The sequence below is a fragment of the Anolis carolinensis genome, unplaced genomic scaffold, assembly GCF_035594765.1.
Source record: "Anolis carolinensis isolate JA03-04 unplaced genomic scaffold, rAnoCar3.1.pri scaffold_8, whole genome shotgun sequence".
In the NCBI taxonomy this organism is placed as follows: domain Eukaryota; kingdom Metazoa; phylum Chordata; class Lepidosauria; order Squamata; family Dactyloidae; genus Anolis; species Anolis carolinensis.
In genome coordinates this window covers 28790494-28810818 of record NW_026943819.1, presented here as the reverse complement: position 1 = coordinate 28810818, position 20325 = coordinate 28790494, and the positions used below count along the sequence as shown (strand labels likewise).

General features: G+C 38.3%; 1 protein-coding gene across 3 annotated transcripts in view; it reads left to right on the top strand.

The window, feature by feature from the left end:
• gpat2 (glycerol-3-phosphate acyltransferase 2, mitochondrial) overlaps nucleotides 1-19548 on the top strand; it is a 45579-nt gene extending 26031 nt beyond the window's left edge. For 2 of the 3 annotated variants that reach the window (XM_062961484.1, XM_062961483.1), the window contains exons 14-22: nucleotides 5029-5099; nucleotides 7543-7804; nucleotides 10528-10676; nucleotides 12840-12917; nucleotides 13641-13763; nucleotides 16640-16760; nucleotides 16989-17054; nucleotides 18710-18765; nucleotides 19235-19548. In XM_062961484.1, coding sequence (XP_062817554.1) covers nucleotides 5029-5099; nucleotides 7543-7804; nucleotides 10528-10676; nucleotides 12840-12917; nucleotides 13641-13763; nucleotides 16640-16760; nucleotides 16989-17054; nucleotides 18710-18765; nucleotides 19235-19351 — 1043 coding nt within the window. In that variant the 3' untranslated portion in view covers nucleotides 19352-19548. Of the gene's footprint in view, nucleotides 1-5028; nucleotides 5100-7542; nucleotides 7805-10527; nucleotides 10677-12839; nucleotides 12918-13640; nucleotides 13764-16639; nucleotides 16859-16988; nucleotides 17055-18709; nucleotides 18766-19234 lie in introns of those variants that run through there. The other variant, XR_010000512.1, reaches the window with a different exon arrangement.
• Nucleotides 19549-20325: the final 777 nt, after the last annotated feature.

Genomic DNA, 20325 nt, shown 5'->3' with positions numbered 1-20325 from the left:
GTTCCTACAGTAGAATAAATGCACCTTGCCACTACTTTTGCTGCCGTGGTTCAGTGCTCGTCAATATTGGGAGTTGTAGTTTTCCAAGGCCTTTAACTGGAAGAATGTCTACATTGTGGAACGAATGCACTTTGGCACCCCTTTAGTGCTACTCAACCTTGGGAGTTGTAGTTTTCCAAGGTCTTCAACTGGGATAGTGCCTTAACTATAATGGACGCACTTTGGCACTACTTTCGCTGCCATGGCTCAGTGCTACTCAGTCTCGGGAGTTGTAGTTTCCCCAGGTCTTCAACTGGGAGAGTGCCCACACCGTGGAACAAATGCACTTTGACACACCTTGTGCTACTTAATCTTGGGAGTTGTAGTATTCCAAGGTCTTTAACTGGGAGAGTGTCTAGGCTGTAGAACAAATGCAGTTTGCAACACTTTAGCTGCCACGTCTCAGTGCTATTCAATTCCGAGAGTTGTAGTTTTCCAAGGACTCTAACTGGGAGAATGTCTGTGCATTGTAGCACCACTTCAGCTGCCACATCTCAATGCTATTCAATTCCGAGAGTTGTAGTTTTCCAAGGTCTCTAACTGGGAGAATATCTGCATTGTGGCTCCAGCTGCCATGCCTCAGTGGTATTCAATTCTGAGAGTTGTAGTTTTCTAAGGTAGAAAGTCTACACTGTAGAAATAATGCACTTTGGCATCACTTTATCTGCTATGTCTCAATGCTATTCAATCTTGGGAGTTGTAGTTTTCCAAGATCTCTTCTTTCTTTGCCCAAGAAATTGGGGTCTCTCGCCAGACTACAACTCCCAGGATGCCACGGCAGCTCAAGCGGTGTCAAACTGCATTAATTCGACAGCGTAGAATGCAAACAGCCAGTGTGCTACAGATCTCCTGTGAGATACAGCATGGCAAAACAGCATAGCCTTACAGTTTGTGTTATTGATCTACTGTGATTGTTATGTATTTTATATTGTTGTATTTTATATTGTGTATTTTATACTGTTGTATAAAAATAAAATTATTATTATTATTATTATTATTATTAATATTATTATTACTATTTTATTATGACACAGCAAACAAGATAGATATGCTGGATTTCATATCACAAAATCACAAGTCGAACACTTCCCAAGTGTCTAGGACTATGTGATGTACTTTCGGATGATGCGCGCAGATCCCAGTAGGGTGGCCTTTTGCAGTTGGCAGATCGTGATTTTGTCAATGTCTATTGTTTCCAAATGCCGGCTGAGATCTTTTGGGACGGCACCCAGTGTGCCCATCACCACCGGGACCACCTGCACTGGTTTCTGCCAGAGTCTTTGAAGTTCAATCTTGAGGTCCTGAGAGCGGCTGAGTTTTTCCTGTTGTTTTTCATCTATGCGACTGTCACCTGGGATGGCAACATCAATGATCCAAACCTTTTTCTTTTCCACAACTGTGATGTCTGGTATGTTGTGTTCCAGAACTTTGTCAGTCTGGATTCGGAAGTCCCACAGTATCTTTGCGTGTTCATTTTCCACGACCTTTGCTGGTTATTATTATTATCATCATTATTATTATTTGAAACACAACAAGATGAGTCCACAGCAGACACTCTGCTGGCTGTTGTGTTGTTGTTGTTGTTAGGATTAGGGTCTGCTGGCTGTTGTATTATTATTATTATTATTATTATTATTATTATTATTATTATTATTATTATTATTGCAAGGATAACTTGAAGCCCACCCGGCCACCATATGGTGGCCCACCCGGCCACCATAGATCCGATATGCCTCCCGGGTTGCGCAAAACGCACTGCTTGTGCATCGATGGTGTGTGTGTGTTTTTTCCCACCCATTTATCGCTGTTCCCCGAAGCGTAACTTTCCAATTATCCGCTATTTTAGCATCACACCTGAACGCTTCTGTCTCTATGCTAATGCCTCGGGCTGCGTGACTTTCTCAGAACGGGTTGAACACAATAGATTCTTCCCTCCCGTCTCTTTGCACTTTATTTTTCAGTCCTATACATCCAGGAGCATCTATGAATATATATATATACTAGCTGTGCCCGGCCACGCATTGCTGTGGCAAAGTGGTGGTGGTATTGGTTAAAAATTGTTGTGTAATTTTTATTTGACATTTGTATTTTTTTTTAATTTTATTGTAAGTTATCTTTTTATTTATTATATTTTATTATTTTATTGTATTATTTTTAGTTATTTTCTGTTATTATAGTATTTTATTGTATTAATTTTTTAGTGTTTTTAATTATTTTTAGTGTTTTTTATTTTTTTTATTGGGTTGCTAGAAGACCAAGTTGGAGGAGCTTAGCCTTCTAACTGGCAGCAATTGGATAAAAGCAATTATTCCTCTCCCTCTAATTAGGACTTTATTTTTCTTTTCTTTTTGTTGTATCAACCTAGAGGCGTGGATGATGGGTTGTGTTGTCAAATTTCGAGGTTGGGGGACCTGTAGTTTTGTTGTTTTGTGGGTCGCCGTGATGCCATCACTCTTTTATATATATAGATATATGGGCCCTATAGAAGATGGGGTCCACACTGCACATTTGCACCACTTTTATTCCACTTTAAGTCTGGAATTCTTCCTAATGCATGGGCCGAACATTGACACTCAGCTTGTGACTTATTTTGCCTGCATTGTTGTTGTTATTTTGCAAGCACCTTCAGAGGTTCCATCTGGACAAATCTTGGGATTTATAGTTCCATGAAGGATGTGGAATTCTTAGGCAAAATGCTCTAGTACACCCCCAAAATACAAGCCCTTAGTGTTGCATAAAACAGCATGACTTATTATTATTATTATCATTATTATTATTAATAATAATATTATTATTATTATTATAAATAATAATAAATAAATAAATTATAAATAAAATAAATAAATAAATAAAAAATAAATAAATTATAAATAATAATAAAACATTAATATTCCAACCACTATTATTGTTACTGTATATAAAAATGTAATGTACGTTTGTAGGACTGAGTAAACAACAAAACCACTGAACCAAATCACACCAAATTTGGCCACAAAAGACATAGGCATCCAATCTATGTCTTTCAAACAAAAAAAAAACCCTAGAAAAATAGTCCAAATAACAGAGGGTGAGGAAGAGCCGTTCTACCCCTAACTGCCAGTCAGAAAGGTATTATAATCCAGTTCAAAGCAGATGATATAAGGTTATAAATATAATATATAAAAATTACTGTGGTATAATAAAACAGTAATATTAATAGTTGTATTATTATTGTTATTATTCACTAGCTTTGCCCAGCCACGCGTTGCTGTGGTTTGTGGGAATCATTTGTTGGCCAGGTGGAATAGCAGCGAATAGCCTTGCAGCTTCAAAGCCTGTTTGCTTCCTGCCTGGGGGAATCCTTTGTTGGGAGGTGTTAGCTGGCCCTGGTTGTTTTGTCTGTCTGGAATTCCCAATTTCCCTGCTTTCAGAGTGTTGCTCTTTATTTACTGTCCTGATTTTAGAGCTTATACTGTTCTGTTTTATTATACCACAGTAATTTTTATATATTATATTTATAATCTTATATCATCTGCTTTGAACTGGATTATATGAGGCCCCTTCTACACAGCTGTATAGAATCCACACTGAACTGGATTATATGTCTGTGTGGACTCCAGTTCAAAGCAGATAATGCCTTTCTGACTGGCAGTTAGGGGTAGAAAGGCTCTTCCTCGCATTCTGTTATTTGGACTATTTTTCTAGGGTTTTGTTTTGTTTTGTTTTGTTTGAAAGACATAGATTGGATGACTATGTCTTTTGTGGCCAAGTTTGGTGTGATTTGGTTCAGCAGTTTTGTTATTTACTCCATAGTAAAACGCACATTATATTTTTATATATATAGATATACAGGTCGTCCCCAAACATTCAACTTACAAACAACTCCTAGTGAAGAATGGGGCTGAGACCACAGCTTGTGAAATCAATATAATATCATAGATCTTGACTGTGAGTTGTCTTTTGTGGCCAAACTTGGTGTGATTTGGTTCGGTGGTTTTGTTGTTTACTCAGTCCTACAAACATACATTATATTTTTATATACAGTATACTAGCTATGCCCGGCCACGCGTTGCTTTGGCTTGTCTGGTGGTGTTGGTGAGAATTTCTTGAGGTAGTGGTGGTATTGAATGTCTGTTGTATGGTTGTCTTTATGTTTAGTATGCATTGGGTTGTTTGTGTAGTGTGAAAGTGGTGAGGGTAGAGGGGGGTCTATGTCCCTGTGTAGTATTGTATAGTATTTATATGTTGTCCATGTGTTGTGAATGCTTGGATTGTGTTCTGCTGGGCTGGATGGCCTTTAGGGGTCTCTCCAAATTCTTGTGCCTGTCCCTTGGGCTGAGTGCGTTGCTAGGAGACCAAGTGGGCGGAGCTTAGCCCTTTTAACTGGCAGCAATTGGATAAAAACAATTATTCCTCTCCCTCTAATTAGGACTTTATTTTTCTTTGCTTTTTGTTGTATCAACCTAGAGCTGTGGATGATGGGTTGTGTTGTCAAATTTCGAGGTTGGGGGGCCTGTAGTTTTGTTGTTTTGTCCGCTGCCCTGATGCCATCACTCTTTTATAGATATAGATAGATTAAATGCTGGATGTCTCTGTGCAAAAACAAAACAAAACAGTAAACTTTAGTGTGCGAGTCGGGGCCGGTCCCCTTTCGACTCCACCAGAAAGAGCAAAGAGAAGCCATCGCCGTTTTGGCAGGCGACCTTTGAGCAAACCGAAGCTGCGCATTATGCGCGTTGTCCTTTCCGAAAATGTGAGGCACAGCCTGAAGGGCTCCGTCATTGATCCTTTGCTTTGCTTTCTGTCCAATCTTTATCCGCTGCCTGTTTTCGGTTCTGCCCTTTGGATCCAAAACTGGGGGCAAGTGCGCATCTCGACTGTGGGAATTCATGCGCTTCGACGGCCCTTGAGCTGCTACGTCTCAGTGCTGCAGAGTTTGGGATTTTTTCTGATATGGGAACCATACAACCATGCAACTAATGTTGTCTTTTCCCGTCTTCTTCTCTTTAGCGGGCGCCTCGTGTTCGGCCATTATGGCGGTGGAAGTCATGGCCGCCCTTTTGCTCCACAAACACCAAGAGGTAAAATTAGTTTGGTTTCTTTCTGCTTGGATTTGATTTTTAAAGGTTGTCTCTAGGACTTTCCAAAGAGAAGTTCGATTCTGATGGAAGGTGTTCATTTCAGTTGGATTCCTTATTATTTATTATCCTTAATAATAAATGGTTAAGTTCCGTAACGTTATAGGTGATTCTATGAATTCTTCTTTTTGGAACTAGAAGCATAGGATCCTGGAGTTGGATGGGGCCCCCAAAGGCCATCCAGTCCAACTCCCTTCTGAAGACACCATCCAAACTCTCCTGACAGATGGCCATTCAGCTATAGGGGCCGGGCTGTGGCGCAGCTGGCCAGTAACCAGCTGCTATAAATCACTACTGACCGAGAGGTCATGAGTTCGAAGCCCGGGTCAGGTTAAGCCTCCAACCATTAATAGCCCCGGCTTGCTGTTGACCTATGCAGCCCCGAAAGACAGTTGCATCTGTCAAGTAGGGAGGCTAATTTACAACATCATAAAACTGCCAGCAAAACAGGAGGAAAGGAATGAGGAAGTACAGCCACTACTGGACGGTGAAGCAACAGCTCCCCCTGTGGCCGGAATCGTGAAGCTGGAAAAATGTTAAAAATGCCTCTGAGTCTGTCTAATGTATGTTGTTGTCTGTTGGCATTGAATGTTTGCCATATATGTGTTCATTGTAATCCGCCCTTCGGGGTGAGAAAGAAGGGCGGAATATAAATACTGTAAATAAATACATAAATATAGATAGGTGGCAACAGACATGTTAGATAGATAGATAGATGTGAGATACTTTTATATGATAGATATAGATTTGGAAGGGAGACCAGTCCAGTCCATCTGAGCCATCCTGGCATAATAATAAAATAATAATAATAATAATAATAATAATAATAATAATAATAATAATACATCACACAGTCCTAGACAATACATCACACAGTCCTAGACACTTGGGAAGTGTTCGACTTGTGATTTTGTGATACGAAATCCAGCCTATCTATCTTGTTTGCTGTGTCATAATAAAATAATAATAATACAATAATAATAATAATAATAAATATAATTATTATAATTATTATGAAGCAGAGGTTGCTGCCTGCCTTCCTGGCAGATGGAGGATGGACTGGATGGCCTTTGAGGACTTCTTCAGATTATTATTAATGATAATAATATTAATAATAATATTCATTACGCACCTGCAGCCACTTCCTGGGCAAATAATATAATAATTTATTAAAATAATAATAATAATAATAATAATGATGATGATACGAAATCCAGCATATCTATCTTGTTTGCTGTGTCATACAATATAATAATAATAGTAATAATAATAATAATAATAATAATAATGATAAAAAATCCAGCATATCTATCTTGTTTGCTGTGTCATACAATATAATAATAATAGTAATAATAATAATAATAATGATACAAAATCCAGCATATCTATCTTGTTTGCTGTGTCATACAATATAATAACAATAATAGTAATAATAATAATAATAATAATACGAAATCCAGCATATCTATCTTGTTTGCTGTGTCATACAATATAATAATAATAGTAATAATAATAATAATAATAATAATGATAAAAAATCCAGCATATCTATCTTGTTTGCTGTGTCATACAATATAATAATAACAGTAATAATAATAATAATAATGATACAAAATCCAGCATATCTATCTTGTTTGCTGTGTCATACAATATAATAATAATAATAGTAATAATAGTAATAATAATACGAAATCCAGCATATCTATCTTGTTTGCTGTGTCATACAATATAATAATAATAATAGTAATAATAATAATAATGATACAAAATCCAGCATATCTATCTTGTTTGCTGTGTCATACAATATAATAATAATAGTAATAATAATAATGATACAAAATCCAGCATATCTATCTTGTTTGCTGTGTCATACAATATAATAATAATAGTAATAATAATAATAATAATAATAATAATGATAAAAAATCCAGCATATCTATCTTGTTTGCTGTGTCATACAATATAATAATAATAGTAATAATAATAATAATAATGATACGAAATCCAGCATATCTATCTTGTTTGCTGTGTCATACAATATAATAATAATAATAATAGTAATAATAATAATAATGATACAAAATCCAGCATATCTATTTTGTTTGCTGTGTCATACAATATAATAATAATAATAATAGTAATAATAATAATAATAATAATGATACAAAATCCAGCATATCTATCTTGTTTGCTGTGTCATACAATATAATAATAATAATAATAGTGACCCCAAACGACCATCTGGCCCATCTCCATTCTGCCAGACAGGAAGGCACCATCTGAGCCCTCCCGACAGATGGCCACCCAGCCTCTGTTGCAAAAGACCTCCACCCAAGTCATTGATAAGGATGTGGATGTTTCATGAAACCTTCCCTGTCTCTTCCAGGGCGTGCTGCTCTCCCGGCTGATGCGGGACTTTGCCGGTCTGGTGGAGGAGGTGCTTCTGCGCCAAGGGGACCTGGGCTTCTCCGGCCAAGTGCGCCACGTGGTGCGCCACGCCCTGCGCCTCCTGCGCCCCTGTGCCACCGTCTACCTCCTCTCCGGCCACGACGCCCTGGTGGCCCCCAAGAAGACCCCGGCCGCCCAGAGGGAGCTCGGCCAACACAGCAGCGCCCTCCTGCCCCTCTTCGCCCAGGAAGCGGCCGCAGGTGGGTCCAGAGGGGCCCCAAAGGCCATCCAGTCCATCCCCCTTCTGCCAGGAAGGAAGGTACCATCTAAGCACACCCGGCAGGTGGCCAAACACACTCTGCTTCATAATAGTTATAATAATCTAAAGGGGTCCCCAAAGGCCACCCAGTCCATCCCCTTCTGCCTGGTAGGAAGGCACCATCCAAGCATGCCCGGCAGGGGGACATACAGCATCTGCTTCATAATGATAATAATAATACAGTAGAGTCTCACTTATCCAACATAAACGGGCCGGCAGAACGTTGGATAAGCAAATATGTTGGATAATAAGGAGAGATTAAGAAAAAGCCTATTAAACATCAAAATAGGTTATGATTTTACAAATGAAGCACCAAAACGTCATGTTATACCACAAATCTGACTGAAAAAGTAGTTCAATATGCAGTAATGCTATGTAGTAATTACTGTATTTATGAATTTAGCATCAAAATATCACAATATTTTGAAAACATTGACTACAAAAATGCGTTGGATAATCCAGAACGTTGGATAAGTGAGACTCTACTGTAATAATAATAATAATAATAATTATTATTATTATTAAGAAGCCTCCGGTGGCCTAGGGGATAAAAGCCTTGTGACCTGAAGGTTGGTTGCTGACCTGAAGGCTGCCAGGTTCGAATCCCTCCTGGAGAGAGTGCGGATGAGCTTCCTCTATCAGCTCCAGCTCCATGCGGGGACATGAGAGAAGCCTCCCACAAGGATGGTAAAAACATCAAAACATCCGGGCGTCCCCTGGGCAACGTCCTTGTAGACGGCCAATTTTCTCACTCCAGAAGAAAATAATAATAATAGTAATAATTATTATCATTAGTAATAATCTGAAGGGGTTCCCAAAGGCCATCCATTCCATCCCCCTTCTGCCAGGAAGGAAGGCACCATCCAAGCACACCCGGCAGGTGGTCATACAGCCTCCGTTTCCGTTTCGAGTATAAGCCGACCCGAATATAAGCCGAGGCACCTAATTTTACTACAAAAAAACTGGGAAAACATTGACTCCAGTATAAGCCGAGGGTGGTAAATGTCAGAAATAAAAATAGATACCAATAAAATTACATGAATTGAGGCATCCGTAGGTTAAATGTTTTTGAATATTTACATCAAGCTCAAATTTAAGATAAGACTGTCCAACTCTGATCCAATCATTATTCTCATCTTCTTCAATGTAAATGTGCTTACGTATCCTTTTAATAATAATAATAGAGTAAAATAATACATGTAATAATAATAAATACAGGGTAATAATACAAGTGATAATAAATAGAGTAAAATAATAAATGCCACAATAATAAGAATAAGATCAGAGTGAAATAATAAATGCATTATTAATCATAATAATAATAGAGTAAAATAAATGTAATAGTAGCAACAATAGTAGAGAAAAATAATAAATGTAATAATACCAATAATAATAGAGAAAAATAATAAATGTAATAATACCAATAATAATAGAGAAAAATAATAAATGTAATAATTATCAATAATAATAGAGAAAAATAATGAATGTAATAACACCAGTAATAATAGAGAAAAATAATAAATGTAATAATACCAATAATAGAGAAAAATAATAAATGTAATAACACCAGTAATAATAGAGAAAAATAATAAATGTAATAATACCAATAATAATAGAGAAAAATAATAAATGTACCATATATTCTCAAGTATAAGCTGACCCAAATATAAGCCAACCAGGACCCTCACCTGAGTATAAGCCGAGGGAGTCTTTTTCAGTCTTAAAAATAGGGCTGAAAAACTAGGCTTATACTCGAGTATACACAGTATTAAAAAGTATATACTTGAAGATAAGCCGAGTTCTGAAAGGGTTCCCAAAGGTCATCCAGTCCATCCCCCTTCTGCTAGGAAGAAAAGCACCATCCAAGCACACCCGGCAGGTGGCCAAACACCCTCTGCTTCATAATAATTATAATATCAATATTAATATTATCATTAATAATAATCTGAAGGGGTTCCCAAAGGCCATCCAGTCCATCCCTGTTCTGCCAGGCAGGAAAATATTATCAAAGCCTTCCCGTCCGATTCCCATCCCCTCCTAAGAGGTTATAATCTATATATATAAAAGAGTGATGGCATCAGGGCAGCGGACAAAACAACAAAACTACAGGCCCCCCAACCTCGAAATTTGACAACACAACCCATCATTCATGGCTCTGGGTTGATACAACAAAAAGAAAAGAAAAATAAAGTCCTAATTACAGGGAGAGGAATAATAGCTTTTATCCAATTGCTGCCAGTTTGAAGGCTAAGCTCCACCCACTTGGTCTCCTAGCAACCTACTCAGCCCAGGGGACAGGCACAGTTAGGCCTCACTTAGGCCTCTTCCACAGATTATCAGATTTGAACTGGATTATATGGCAGTGTAGACTCAAGACCCTTCCACACAGCTATATAACCCAGAAGGCTAAGCTCCACTCACTATGTCTCCTAGCAACCCACTCAGCCTAGGGAACCCTTTACCTTAACTACCACCAATTCCTCAATACTTTATTTCCCATACCACCATACTTTGCCACAGCAACGCGTGGACGGGCACAGCTAGTTCCTTATAATTGTGTTGGGTACGGGTGGGTGGGATGGGATATCTCCCTGTTGTGCTATCCCTGTACTACGTATTGCAGTTGCGTCAATGTGTGGTGTGTTGTGTGGCCTCTTTTTGCAGCCTGTGCGGTGAACGCTCTGCTGGTGGAGCTGCTGCCTTTCCTGGGGAGCCCGGAGCAGCTCCGGGATGCGGTCCTGGTCCAGGAGGAGCTGCAGGCCAAGACCCTCTCCCTGGCCCAGCTCCTGCAGGGTGGGCTGCTCCTATGCCAGGTAAGGGCCCACCTGAGACACCCTGGGAGCCCAAGGGAACCCCAGGGACCATCCAGCCCACCCCCTTCCAACCCTAGGATTCTATTATTATTATTATTATTTTATTATGGCACAGCAAATGATAGATACGCTGGATTTCGTATCACAAAATCACAAGTCGGACACTTCCCAAGTGTCTAGGACTGTGTGATGTATTTTCGGATGATGCGCGCAGATCCCAGCAGGGTGGCCTTTTGCAGTTGGCAGATCGTGATTTTGTCAATGTCTATTGTTTCCAAATGCCGGCTGAGATCTTTTGGCACGGCACCCAGTGTGCCCATCACCACCGGGACCACCTGTACTGGTTTCTGCCAGAGTCTTTGAAGTTCAATCTCGAGGTCCTGAGAGCGGCTGAGTTTTTCCTGTTGTTTTTCGTCAATGCGACTGTCACCTGGGATGGCGACATCAATGATCCAAACCTTGTTCTTTTTCACAACTGTGATGTCTGGTGTGTTGTGTTCCAGAACTTTGTCAGTCTGGATTCGGAAGTCCCACAGTATCTTTGCGTGCTCATTCTCTAATACTTTTGCAGGTTTGTGATCCCACCAGTTCTTTTCTGCTGGGAGGTGGTACTTGATGTATAAGTTCCAATGAATCATTTGGGCCACATGGTTGTGCCTCTGTTTGTAGTCTGTCTGTGCGATTTTCTTACAGCAGCTGAGGATATGATCAATGGTTTCATTGGTTTCCTTCCACAGTCTGCATTTTGGGTCATGAGCTGATTTTTCGATCTTGGCCTTAATTGCCTTTGTCCTGATGTCTTGCTCCTGGGCTGCAAGGATCAGGCCTTCTGTCTCCTTCTTCAGGGTCCCATTCGTGAGCCAGAGCCAGGTCTTCTATTATTATTATTATTATTATTATTATTAATTGCCTTTGTTCTGATGGCTTGCTCCTGGGCTGTCTCCTTTCTTCTTCTGTGTCCCAATCGCGAGCCAGAGCCAAGTGCCATCCAGTCAAACTCGCTTCTGACTTAAAGGAAATTGTCATCAAAGCCGTCTCAGATGGCCCTCCAGCCTCAGATTAATAAATAATAATAATAATAATAATAATAATAATAATAATAATAATAATAATAATAGTCCTAGACACTTGGGAAGTGTCCAACTTGTGATCCAATAACATAGCCGGCAGAGTGTCTGCTGTGGACTCAACTTGTTGTGTTTCAAATACAATAATAATAATAATAAATACTACTAATAATAATAGAACCATGGAATCCTAGGGTTGGAAGAGACCCCCAGGGGCCATCCAGTCCAACTCCCTTCTGACTTAAAGAAATTGTCATCAAAGCCACCCCGACAGATGGCCTTCCAGCCTCTGAATAATAATAATAATAATAATAATAATAATAATAATAATAATAATAATAATACATCACACAGTCCTAGACACTTGGGAAGTGTCCGACGTGTGATCCAATACAACAGCCAGCAGACTGTCTGCTGTGGACTCGACTTGTGTTTCAAATAATAATAATAATTATTATTATTATTATTATTGTGGGATTGTGAAAATTGTTTGCAGCTCCACTCATTGCATGCACAAGGAAATGAGAATATAATAATAATACTAATTGCATGCACAAGAGAATGACAATATAATAATACAGTAGAGTCGCACTTATCCAACACTTGCTTATCCAACGTTCTGGATTATCCAACGCATTTTTGTAGTCAATGTTTTCAATACATTGTGATATTTTGGTGCTACATTCGTAAATACAGTAATTACTACATAGCATTACTGCGTATTGAACTACTTTTTCTGCCAAATTTGTTGTATAATATGATGTTTTGGTGCTTAATTTGTAAAATCATAACCTAATTTGATGTTTAATAGGCTTTTCCTTAGTGCCTCCTTATTATCCAACATATTCGCTTATCCAACATTCTGCCGGCCCGTTTATGTTGGATAAGTGAGACTCTACTGTAATAATAATAATAACAATAATAATAATAATAATAATAATATAACAGATGGCCCTCCAGCCTCAGATTTAATAATAATAAGTCAATAAATAATGGAGCTTTTCCCTTTCCTGCAAGTCGTTTCTGGTGTGTGAGAATCAGCCGTCTACAAAGACCTTTCCTTAGTTTGCTGACTGTTTCCTCTGCTTTCTCCCAGCCTTGCGAGTCTTTGCATTCCTATTGCCAGGTTGCAGTCGACAAGCTGATCCAATCTGGGTTGATAGTCGCCGAGGAGGTAAGTCCTTCCTTCGGGAATCAGAATATTATTCCATTTGAATTTAAAGAATACTTATATATATACCTTTCCTTTTCCTTCCCTTCAAAGTCGATGGTATTTTTTTTCCTCCCAATAAAACCTGCAAATTACACTATATAACACAATTTTTGTCCCTGGGTTATAAATGTCATTTCCTAATTGACTCTATCATTAAAAAAAAAACATGGAGAAAGTTGATTAAACTGCAAAAACTTTGTTTTTTGTAGGAGGGACAATCGTCCTGCAGCACGTTTGGCTCTATAGTTTTCCAATGTTTGGCTCAATAGTTTCCCAAGTTTTCATTGGGCTGCTGTGAGTTTTCTGGGGTGTCTGCCCATGTAAACATGAAACAATCAGGGCCAGCTAACACCTAAGAAAGGATACACCCAGGCAGGAAGCAGCTAGGCTTTAAAGCTGCAAGGCCATTCAGTGCTAATCAAGCTGGCCAATGGCAACATTCACCCTTGCCTCAAACATACATAAACTATAATTCCCAGGTCGCTTTGAGAAGCTATGGAATCCTGGGAGTTGTAGTTTCACAAGGCAGAGGAAGTCACGAGACCTTGCAAAACTACAACTCCCAGGTCCCCATGATTTTGAGAGTCAAAAGAGGTGTTAAAGTGCATTAATTCTGCCGTGTGTCCATGGCGAAACAGTCTTAGGAATAAAACTGTCTCTTTTATTTTTTTCTGCTGCGTCCAGATGTCCGGCGACCTCTTGCCCTGCGATGCGACCCGGAAGCGGAAGCTGCTCTGGAAGCCGGCGGAGGATTTTGGGGACAGCGACAGCGATTTTGGGGACGAGCCTGGGAAGCATTATTTCAAGGTACCCTCAATGTTATCACAGATGTGAATTTTCTGGGCTGAATGGCCATGTTCCAGCAGCATTTTCTCCTGACGTTTCGCCTGCATCTGTGGCTAATGGCATCCCCAGAAGTTCTGTTGTAAATGAGGCACTTGTCTGTTTGAAACAAGTGTGCCTATTGCAATTAGCAAGCTTGACTAGCATTGAATAGCCTTGCAGCTGCAAAGTCAAGCAGTGAGGGTATTTGCATATAGGTGGCCTGGCCTTTGTTGCCTGGAGGCACCCTCTATTTGGTAGGCGTTGACTGGCCTTTGATTGCTGGTGGTCTGAAGTTCTCCTGTGTCTTAATAATACAGTAGAGTCTCACTTATCCAACATAAGTGAAAATGTTGGATAATAAGGAGGGATTTAACGAAAAGCCTATTACGTTATGATTTTACAAATTAAGCACCAAAACATCATGTTTTTACAACAGGAAAAGCAGTTCAATACATGGTAATGTTATGTAGTAATTACTGTATTTACGAATTTAGTAACAAAACATTGCAATGTATTGAAAACATTGACTACGAAAACATTGACTACTAAAAGACAGACTGTGTTGGATAATACAGAATGTTGGATAAGCGAAAGTTGGATAAGCAAATTTAGTACAGTAGAGTCTCACTTATCCAACATAAACGGGCCGGCAGAAGCTTGGATAAGCGAATATCTTGGAGAATCAGGAGGGATTAAGGAAAAGCCTATTAAACATCAAATTAGGTTATGATTTTACAAATTAAGCACCAAAACATCATGTTAGACAACAAATTTGACAGAAAAGCAGTTCAATACTCAGTAATGTTATGTAGTAATTACTGTATTTACGAATTTAGCACCAAAATATCACGATATATTGAAAACATTGACTACAAAAATGGCTTGGATAATCCAGAGGCTTGGATAAGCGAGGCTTGGATAAGTGAGACTCTACTGTATTGCAATGTATTGAAAACATTGACTACAAAACATTGACTAATTAATTATTAAGAGGTGCTTTGCTTGTGCTTTTAGTGCACAAAGGCAGAAAAGGGTTGGACTAAATGGTCCAAGGGGTCTCTTCCAATCCTTATTATTATTATTATTATTATTATTATTATTATTATTATTATTATTATTATTATTATGATGGCTGGGTGGCCATCTATCAGGGGTGCTTTGATTGTGCTTTTGGTGCATAAAGGCAGAAAGGGATTGGGCTAAATGGCCCAAGGGGTCTCTTCCAACCCTCTTTATTATTTTTGTGATGATGATGATGATGATGATGATTATTATTATTATTATTATTGAGGCTGGGTGGCCATCTATCATGGGTGCTTTGATTGTGCTTTGTGTGAGCCTGAGGTCTAAAGCAAACTGATAACATTGGAGTCCAACACATATTTCTCTAGTGAAGTCCAAGCAGTGTTTACCACAAAATAGAGTCCTGCGCCTGAACATGCTCAGTACAATTACATATCACATGCCGGACTAAAGGTAGATATAGTCTGGCTCTCCAATGGTCTGAGTAAAGTTTGAGGACCGCCGATCTACACTGTAGACTTAAAGCAGTTTTGCAGCAGGGCTCAAGACTACAGGATCCTGGGGTGTTTGGCAGAGAAGGCTTTGTGGAACGATAACAAAGTGGCGCCAAACTGCATCAGTTCCACTGTGTAGACGCCCCCTCCGTCCTAGCCTGGCTTGCTTCCCGTGGGAGGCCGGAGCCTCGACAACCTCCCTGCTTGTCAAGAGGGAACATCCAATTGCCGTATCAATTCCGGCTCCTTTTGTTTCCCGGTCTCCAGTGACACATCCCCGGTGTGGTGGCGGTGGGTTCATTCAAATGCCAGCCACCCTGCGGGGGAAGCAACAGCGCAAGAAAATCGCTTCCGGCCTCCTTCCTCTCCATCCTTCTTTCGGTGCTCAAGTGCCATCTCGTGGATGCAAGGAAATAATGCTTCCCCAATGCTGCCTGTGCAAAAAGTTTCCCTGGCTTTGTTGCATCACAGTGCTGGTTCACCTTGCAGGCTAGGTTCAAACAGTTTATTGATAAAAGATAGCAAAGTCCGAATAAAACGCAGTAAAGAAAGCAAGTTTCTCCTGTATTTACCCATGTTTACAAGCCAGAAAGGCATTTCTCTGCCCTTGAATTCCCACTCGTTTGCCAGCTATTCTAAGGGAATGTCTGCGGTGATGAACCTTTAACCTTAAGCTTGTATCTATCTAAGGAAGACTCCTCTGACTCGCTGCCAGAAACACCTGGAACTTGTTGGTGTTCTAAATCCTGTGATTGTGCTATTCCTGATTGGCAGATGGGGGTTGGACCAGATGCCCCCTGGGGTTGTTGTTGTTATTATTATTATTATTATTATTATTATTAGGCTAGATGGCAATCTGTCAGGGGTGCTTTGATTGTGCTATTCGTGATTAGCAGATGGGGGTTTTACTAGATGCCCCCTGGGGTTGCTATTATTGTCGTTGTTATTATTATTATTGACCCAAAGTCATAGTGTGACACAGCAAACAAGATCTATATGCTGGATTTCGTATCCCAAAATCACAAGTCGAACACTTTCCAAGTGTTGTTGTTGTTGTTGTTATTATTATTGACACAGCAAACGAGATCTATATGCTGGATTTCGTATCCCAAAATCACAAGTCGAACACTTCTCAAGTGTTTAGGACTGTGTGATGTTGTTGTTGTTATTGTTATTATTATTATTATTGACACAAAGACATAGTATGACACAGCAAACGAGATCTGTATGCTGGATTTCGTATCACAAAATCACAAGTCCAACACTTCCCAAGTGCTGGTGGTGGTGTTGCTATTATTATTATTATTATAATTATTGTTATTATTGCCTCCTCGGTTTCAGGTCAGCCAACTGGACAGCAGCTGCGCCCTTTTCGAGTTTCTCTGCTGCCTCCTGAGTCCGGTCCTGAAGACCCTGCAAAGAGCGGCTGCCTTTTTGAGGGAGGTCAAGGGTCCCCAGCCAGGTAAACCCTTGGTGACCATCAGGTGTGTCTACATTCCAGGATTAACCTAGTTTGGCACCACTTGAATTCCCATGGCTATGGGATCATAGGGGTCCATGGTAAGGGATGTTCAACCTGCAATAACCAATTGCTCCATTATCGGCTCTTGTTGTATTCAATTCAATGCAAGAGAGTTAATTCTTCTCTTTCAATAATAACCATTTCAATACTTTTCTTTTTCTAACCCAGAGACGCAATATCTGGACGATCTGTATCAATTCTTAGTGAAGAAGGCAAAAGAAGACAATTCTTTCGGTGAGTCCATTGCAAGTCCAGGGAGGAAATGGTTTATGTTAATATAATTGGCTATGGTCCCCGTCCCCTTGATCAAGATTGCTGTAAGTATTATTTATTGCTTATTTAATTGTATAGTTTTATCTGTTTTAATAATATGTTTATTATACTGTTATTTAATTAATTTAATTACTACATTTATATCCCGCTCTTCTCACCCCGAAGGGGACTCAGAGCGGCTTACAAATCAAATGAAAATACAATATATTATTAGCATAGCACAATATAAGCATTAAATTACTATATTCTACTATATCATTATATGGTAATATTATTAGTAATATTTATTTACGTATTTATTTACTACATTTATATCCTGCTCTTCTCACCCCGGAAGAGTGCGGCTTACAAATCAAATGAACATACAATATATTATTAGCATAGCACAATAGAAGCATTAAATTACTATATTGTACTATATCATTCTATGGTAATATTATTAGTAATATTTATTTATTTATTTACTACGTTTATATCCTGCTTTTCTCACCCCAAAGGGGACTCAGAGCGACTTACAAATCAAATGAACATACAACATATTGTCAGCATAGCACAATATAAGCATTAAATTACTATATTCTACTATATCATTATATGGTAATATTATTAGTAATATTACATATAATATATAATTAGTATTATTATATTGTATTATTAGTAGTATAATACTGTATTCCATTATAATATTATCAATATTATATATATATATACAATATATTATATATTTATAAATTATAATATATATATATATATATATTATGTAATGTACTTGTTGTTCTTACGATTGGAAACAGCCCTGAGTCCCTTCTGGGAGATAGGGCGGTATATAAATAAAGTTTTTATTATTATTATTATTATTGTTATTCTTATTGTTATTATATGGCATTTGCCAATCTGGGGTGCATCTACACTCTAGAATTGGTGCAATCTGTATTCCATTATAATATTATTATCAATATTATATGTATATACAATATATTACATATTTATAAATTATTATAAATTATTATAATATATATATATATTATGTAATGTACTTGTTGTTCTTACGATTGGAAACAGCCCTGAGTCCCTTCTGGGAGATAGGGCGGTATATAAATAAAGTTATTATTATTATTATTATTATTATTATTATTATTATTATTATTGTTATTGTTATTATATGACATTTGCCAATCTGGGGTGCATCTACACTCTAGAATTGGTGCAATCTGACACCACTTTAAATGCCTGGATTCAAGGATATGGAATATTAATTTTTTCCCCCCAGGTCTTGAGTCTTCTCTGCCAAAGAGTGACAAACTACAACTCCCAGGATGCCATCGCATTGACCCATAGAAATTAAAAGTGGTATCAAACTGTATTAATCCTACAGTGTAGGTGTCATTCCGCAGTGATGTGTCAGGAGACGGTTTTCTTGTCCCTTAGAGGGGTCACCAAAGACAATCAGAAAACACATATTTCTGATGGGCCCACTTCTATCGTTGATGGGGTTCAAGGGGCTCTTTAAACTATAAATCCCAGCAACTACAACTCCCAAATGTCAAGGCCTATTTCCCCCAAACTCCACCACGAGAACCACGTGAGAACCACGGCCTCTTTTGCTTATTTTCCAGAATGTGCCGACCGGACCCTGGCCGAGATCTCAGTCAAAATCTATAAAGAATTGGGGGTGAGTTTGTTGGAAGAAGCCCCAGAGGCAATTTAACATTTTTTCCAGCTTCCAGCTTCATGAGCGTGTGCTGCTCATCATCCACTGTGACACCGAGTCCTTGATGGTAGTACTTCCTCATTCCTTTCTGCACGTTGCTGGAAGTTTTTTTTTACGGTGTCGTAAATTAGTTAAATTAGCCTGCCCGTATAAAGCGGTACCTAGGATTTTCTACTCAACAGATGTAACAGGTCCATCCAGATCAGGCCTGGGCAAACTTGGGCCCTCCAGGTGTTTTGGACTTCAACTTATTATTATTATTATTATTACATTATTTTAATTTATAATTATAATAATTATAAATTATTACATTGTTGAAGTCCAAAATACCTGGAGGGCCCAGGTTTGCCCAGGCCTGATCGAAATAAATAAAAATATTGTTGTTTACAATCTATTTCTGCCCTTTTCCTATGTTTCTTTTTTTTTCCAGGTCCTGAAAGAGATCCCAGCACAAAGCGGAACCCTTCTCTTCGTCTCCGAAAACTTTGCTTCCAAAGTGAACCAAGAGAAACTTGAGAAGTTTGTCCACCAATTTATTTACAACTAGGTTCCTAAACATAACCATGGAAAGTGATAATTTCTTCCACTTTCCTAGTTTGGATAGTTAATTGTTGACAGTTGGAAAGAGTTTTCTTTTGTTAAAGTGTTGCTAAAAACAAAACTTTTGTTTTGCTCTTTTTAATTATGTTTACCTTTTGTTGCTGAGATTGTATGGATGAATACAATAAAATCAGTAATGTTTAATGTCTGGTTTCTTATGAGATAAATTATACTTGTTGTCAAAAGCTTTCATGGCTGGAATCACTGGGTTGCTGTGAGTTTCCTGGGCTGTCTGTCCATGCTCCAGAAGCATTCTCTCCTGACATTTCGCCCACATCTATGGCAGACATCCTCAGAGGTTGTGAGGTCTGTTGGAAACTAGGCAAATGGGGTTTATAAATCTGTGGAATTATGTCCAGGGTGTTAGAAATAATAATTAATAATAATAATAATACTGTATATACTCGAGTATAAGCCTAGTTTTTCAGCCCTTTTTTTAAGACTGAAAAAGCCCTTATATACTCGGGTGAGGGTCCTGGTTGGCTTATATTTGGGTCAGCTTATATTCGAGAATATATGGTACATTTATTATTTTTCTCTGTTATTGTTAGTATTATTACATTTATTATTTTTCTCTATTATTATTGGTACTATTACATTTATTTTACTCTATTTTTATTATTATTATTATTATTGCATTTATTATTTTACTCTCTTTATTATCACTTGTATTATTTTCCTGTATTTATTATTATTATTATTATTATTACATGTATTATTTTACTCTATTATTATTAAAAGGATACATAAGCAGATTTACATTGAAGTAGATGAGAATAATGATTTGATCAGAGTTGGACAGTCTTATCTTAAATTTGAGCTTTATGTAAATATTCAAAAACATTTAACCTACTGATGCCTCAAGGAATGTAATTTTATTGGTATTTGTTTTTATTTCTGAAATTTACCACCCTCGGCTTA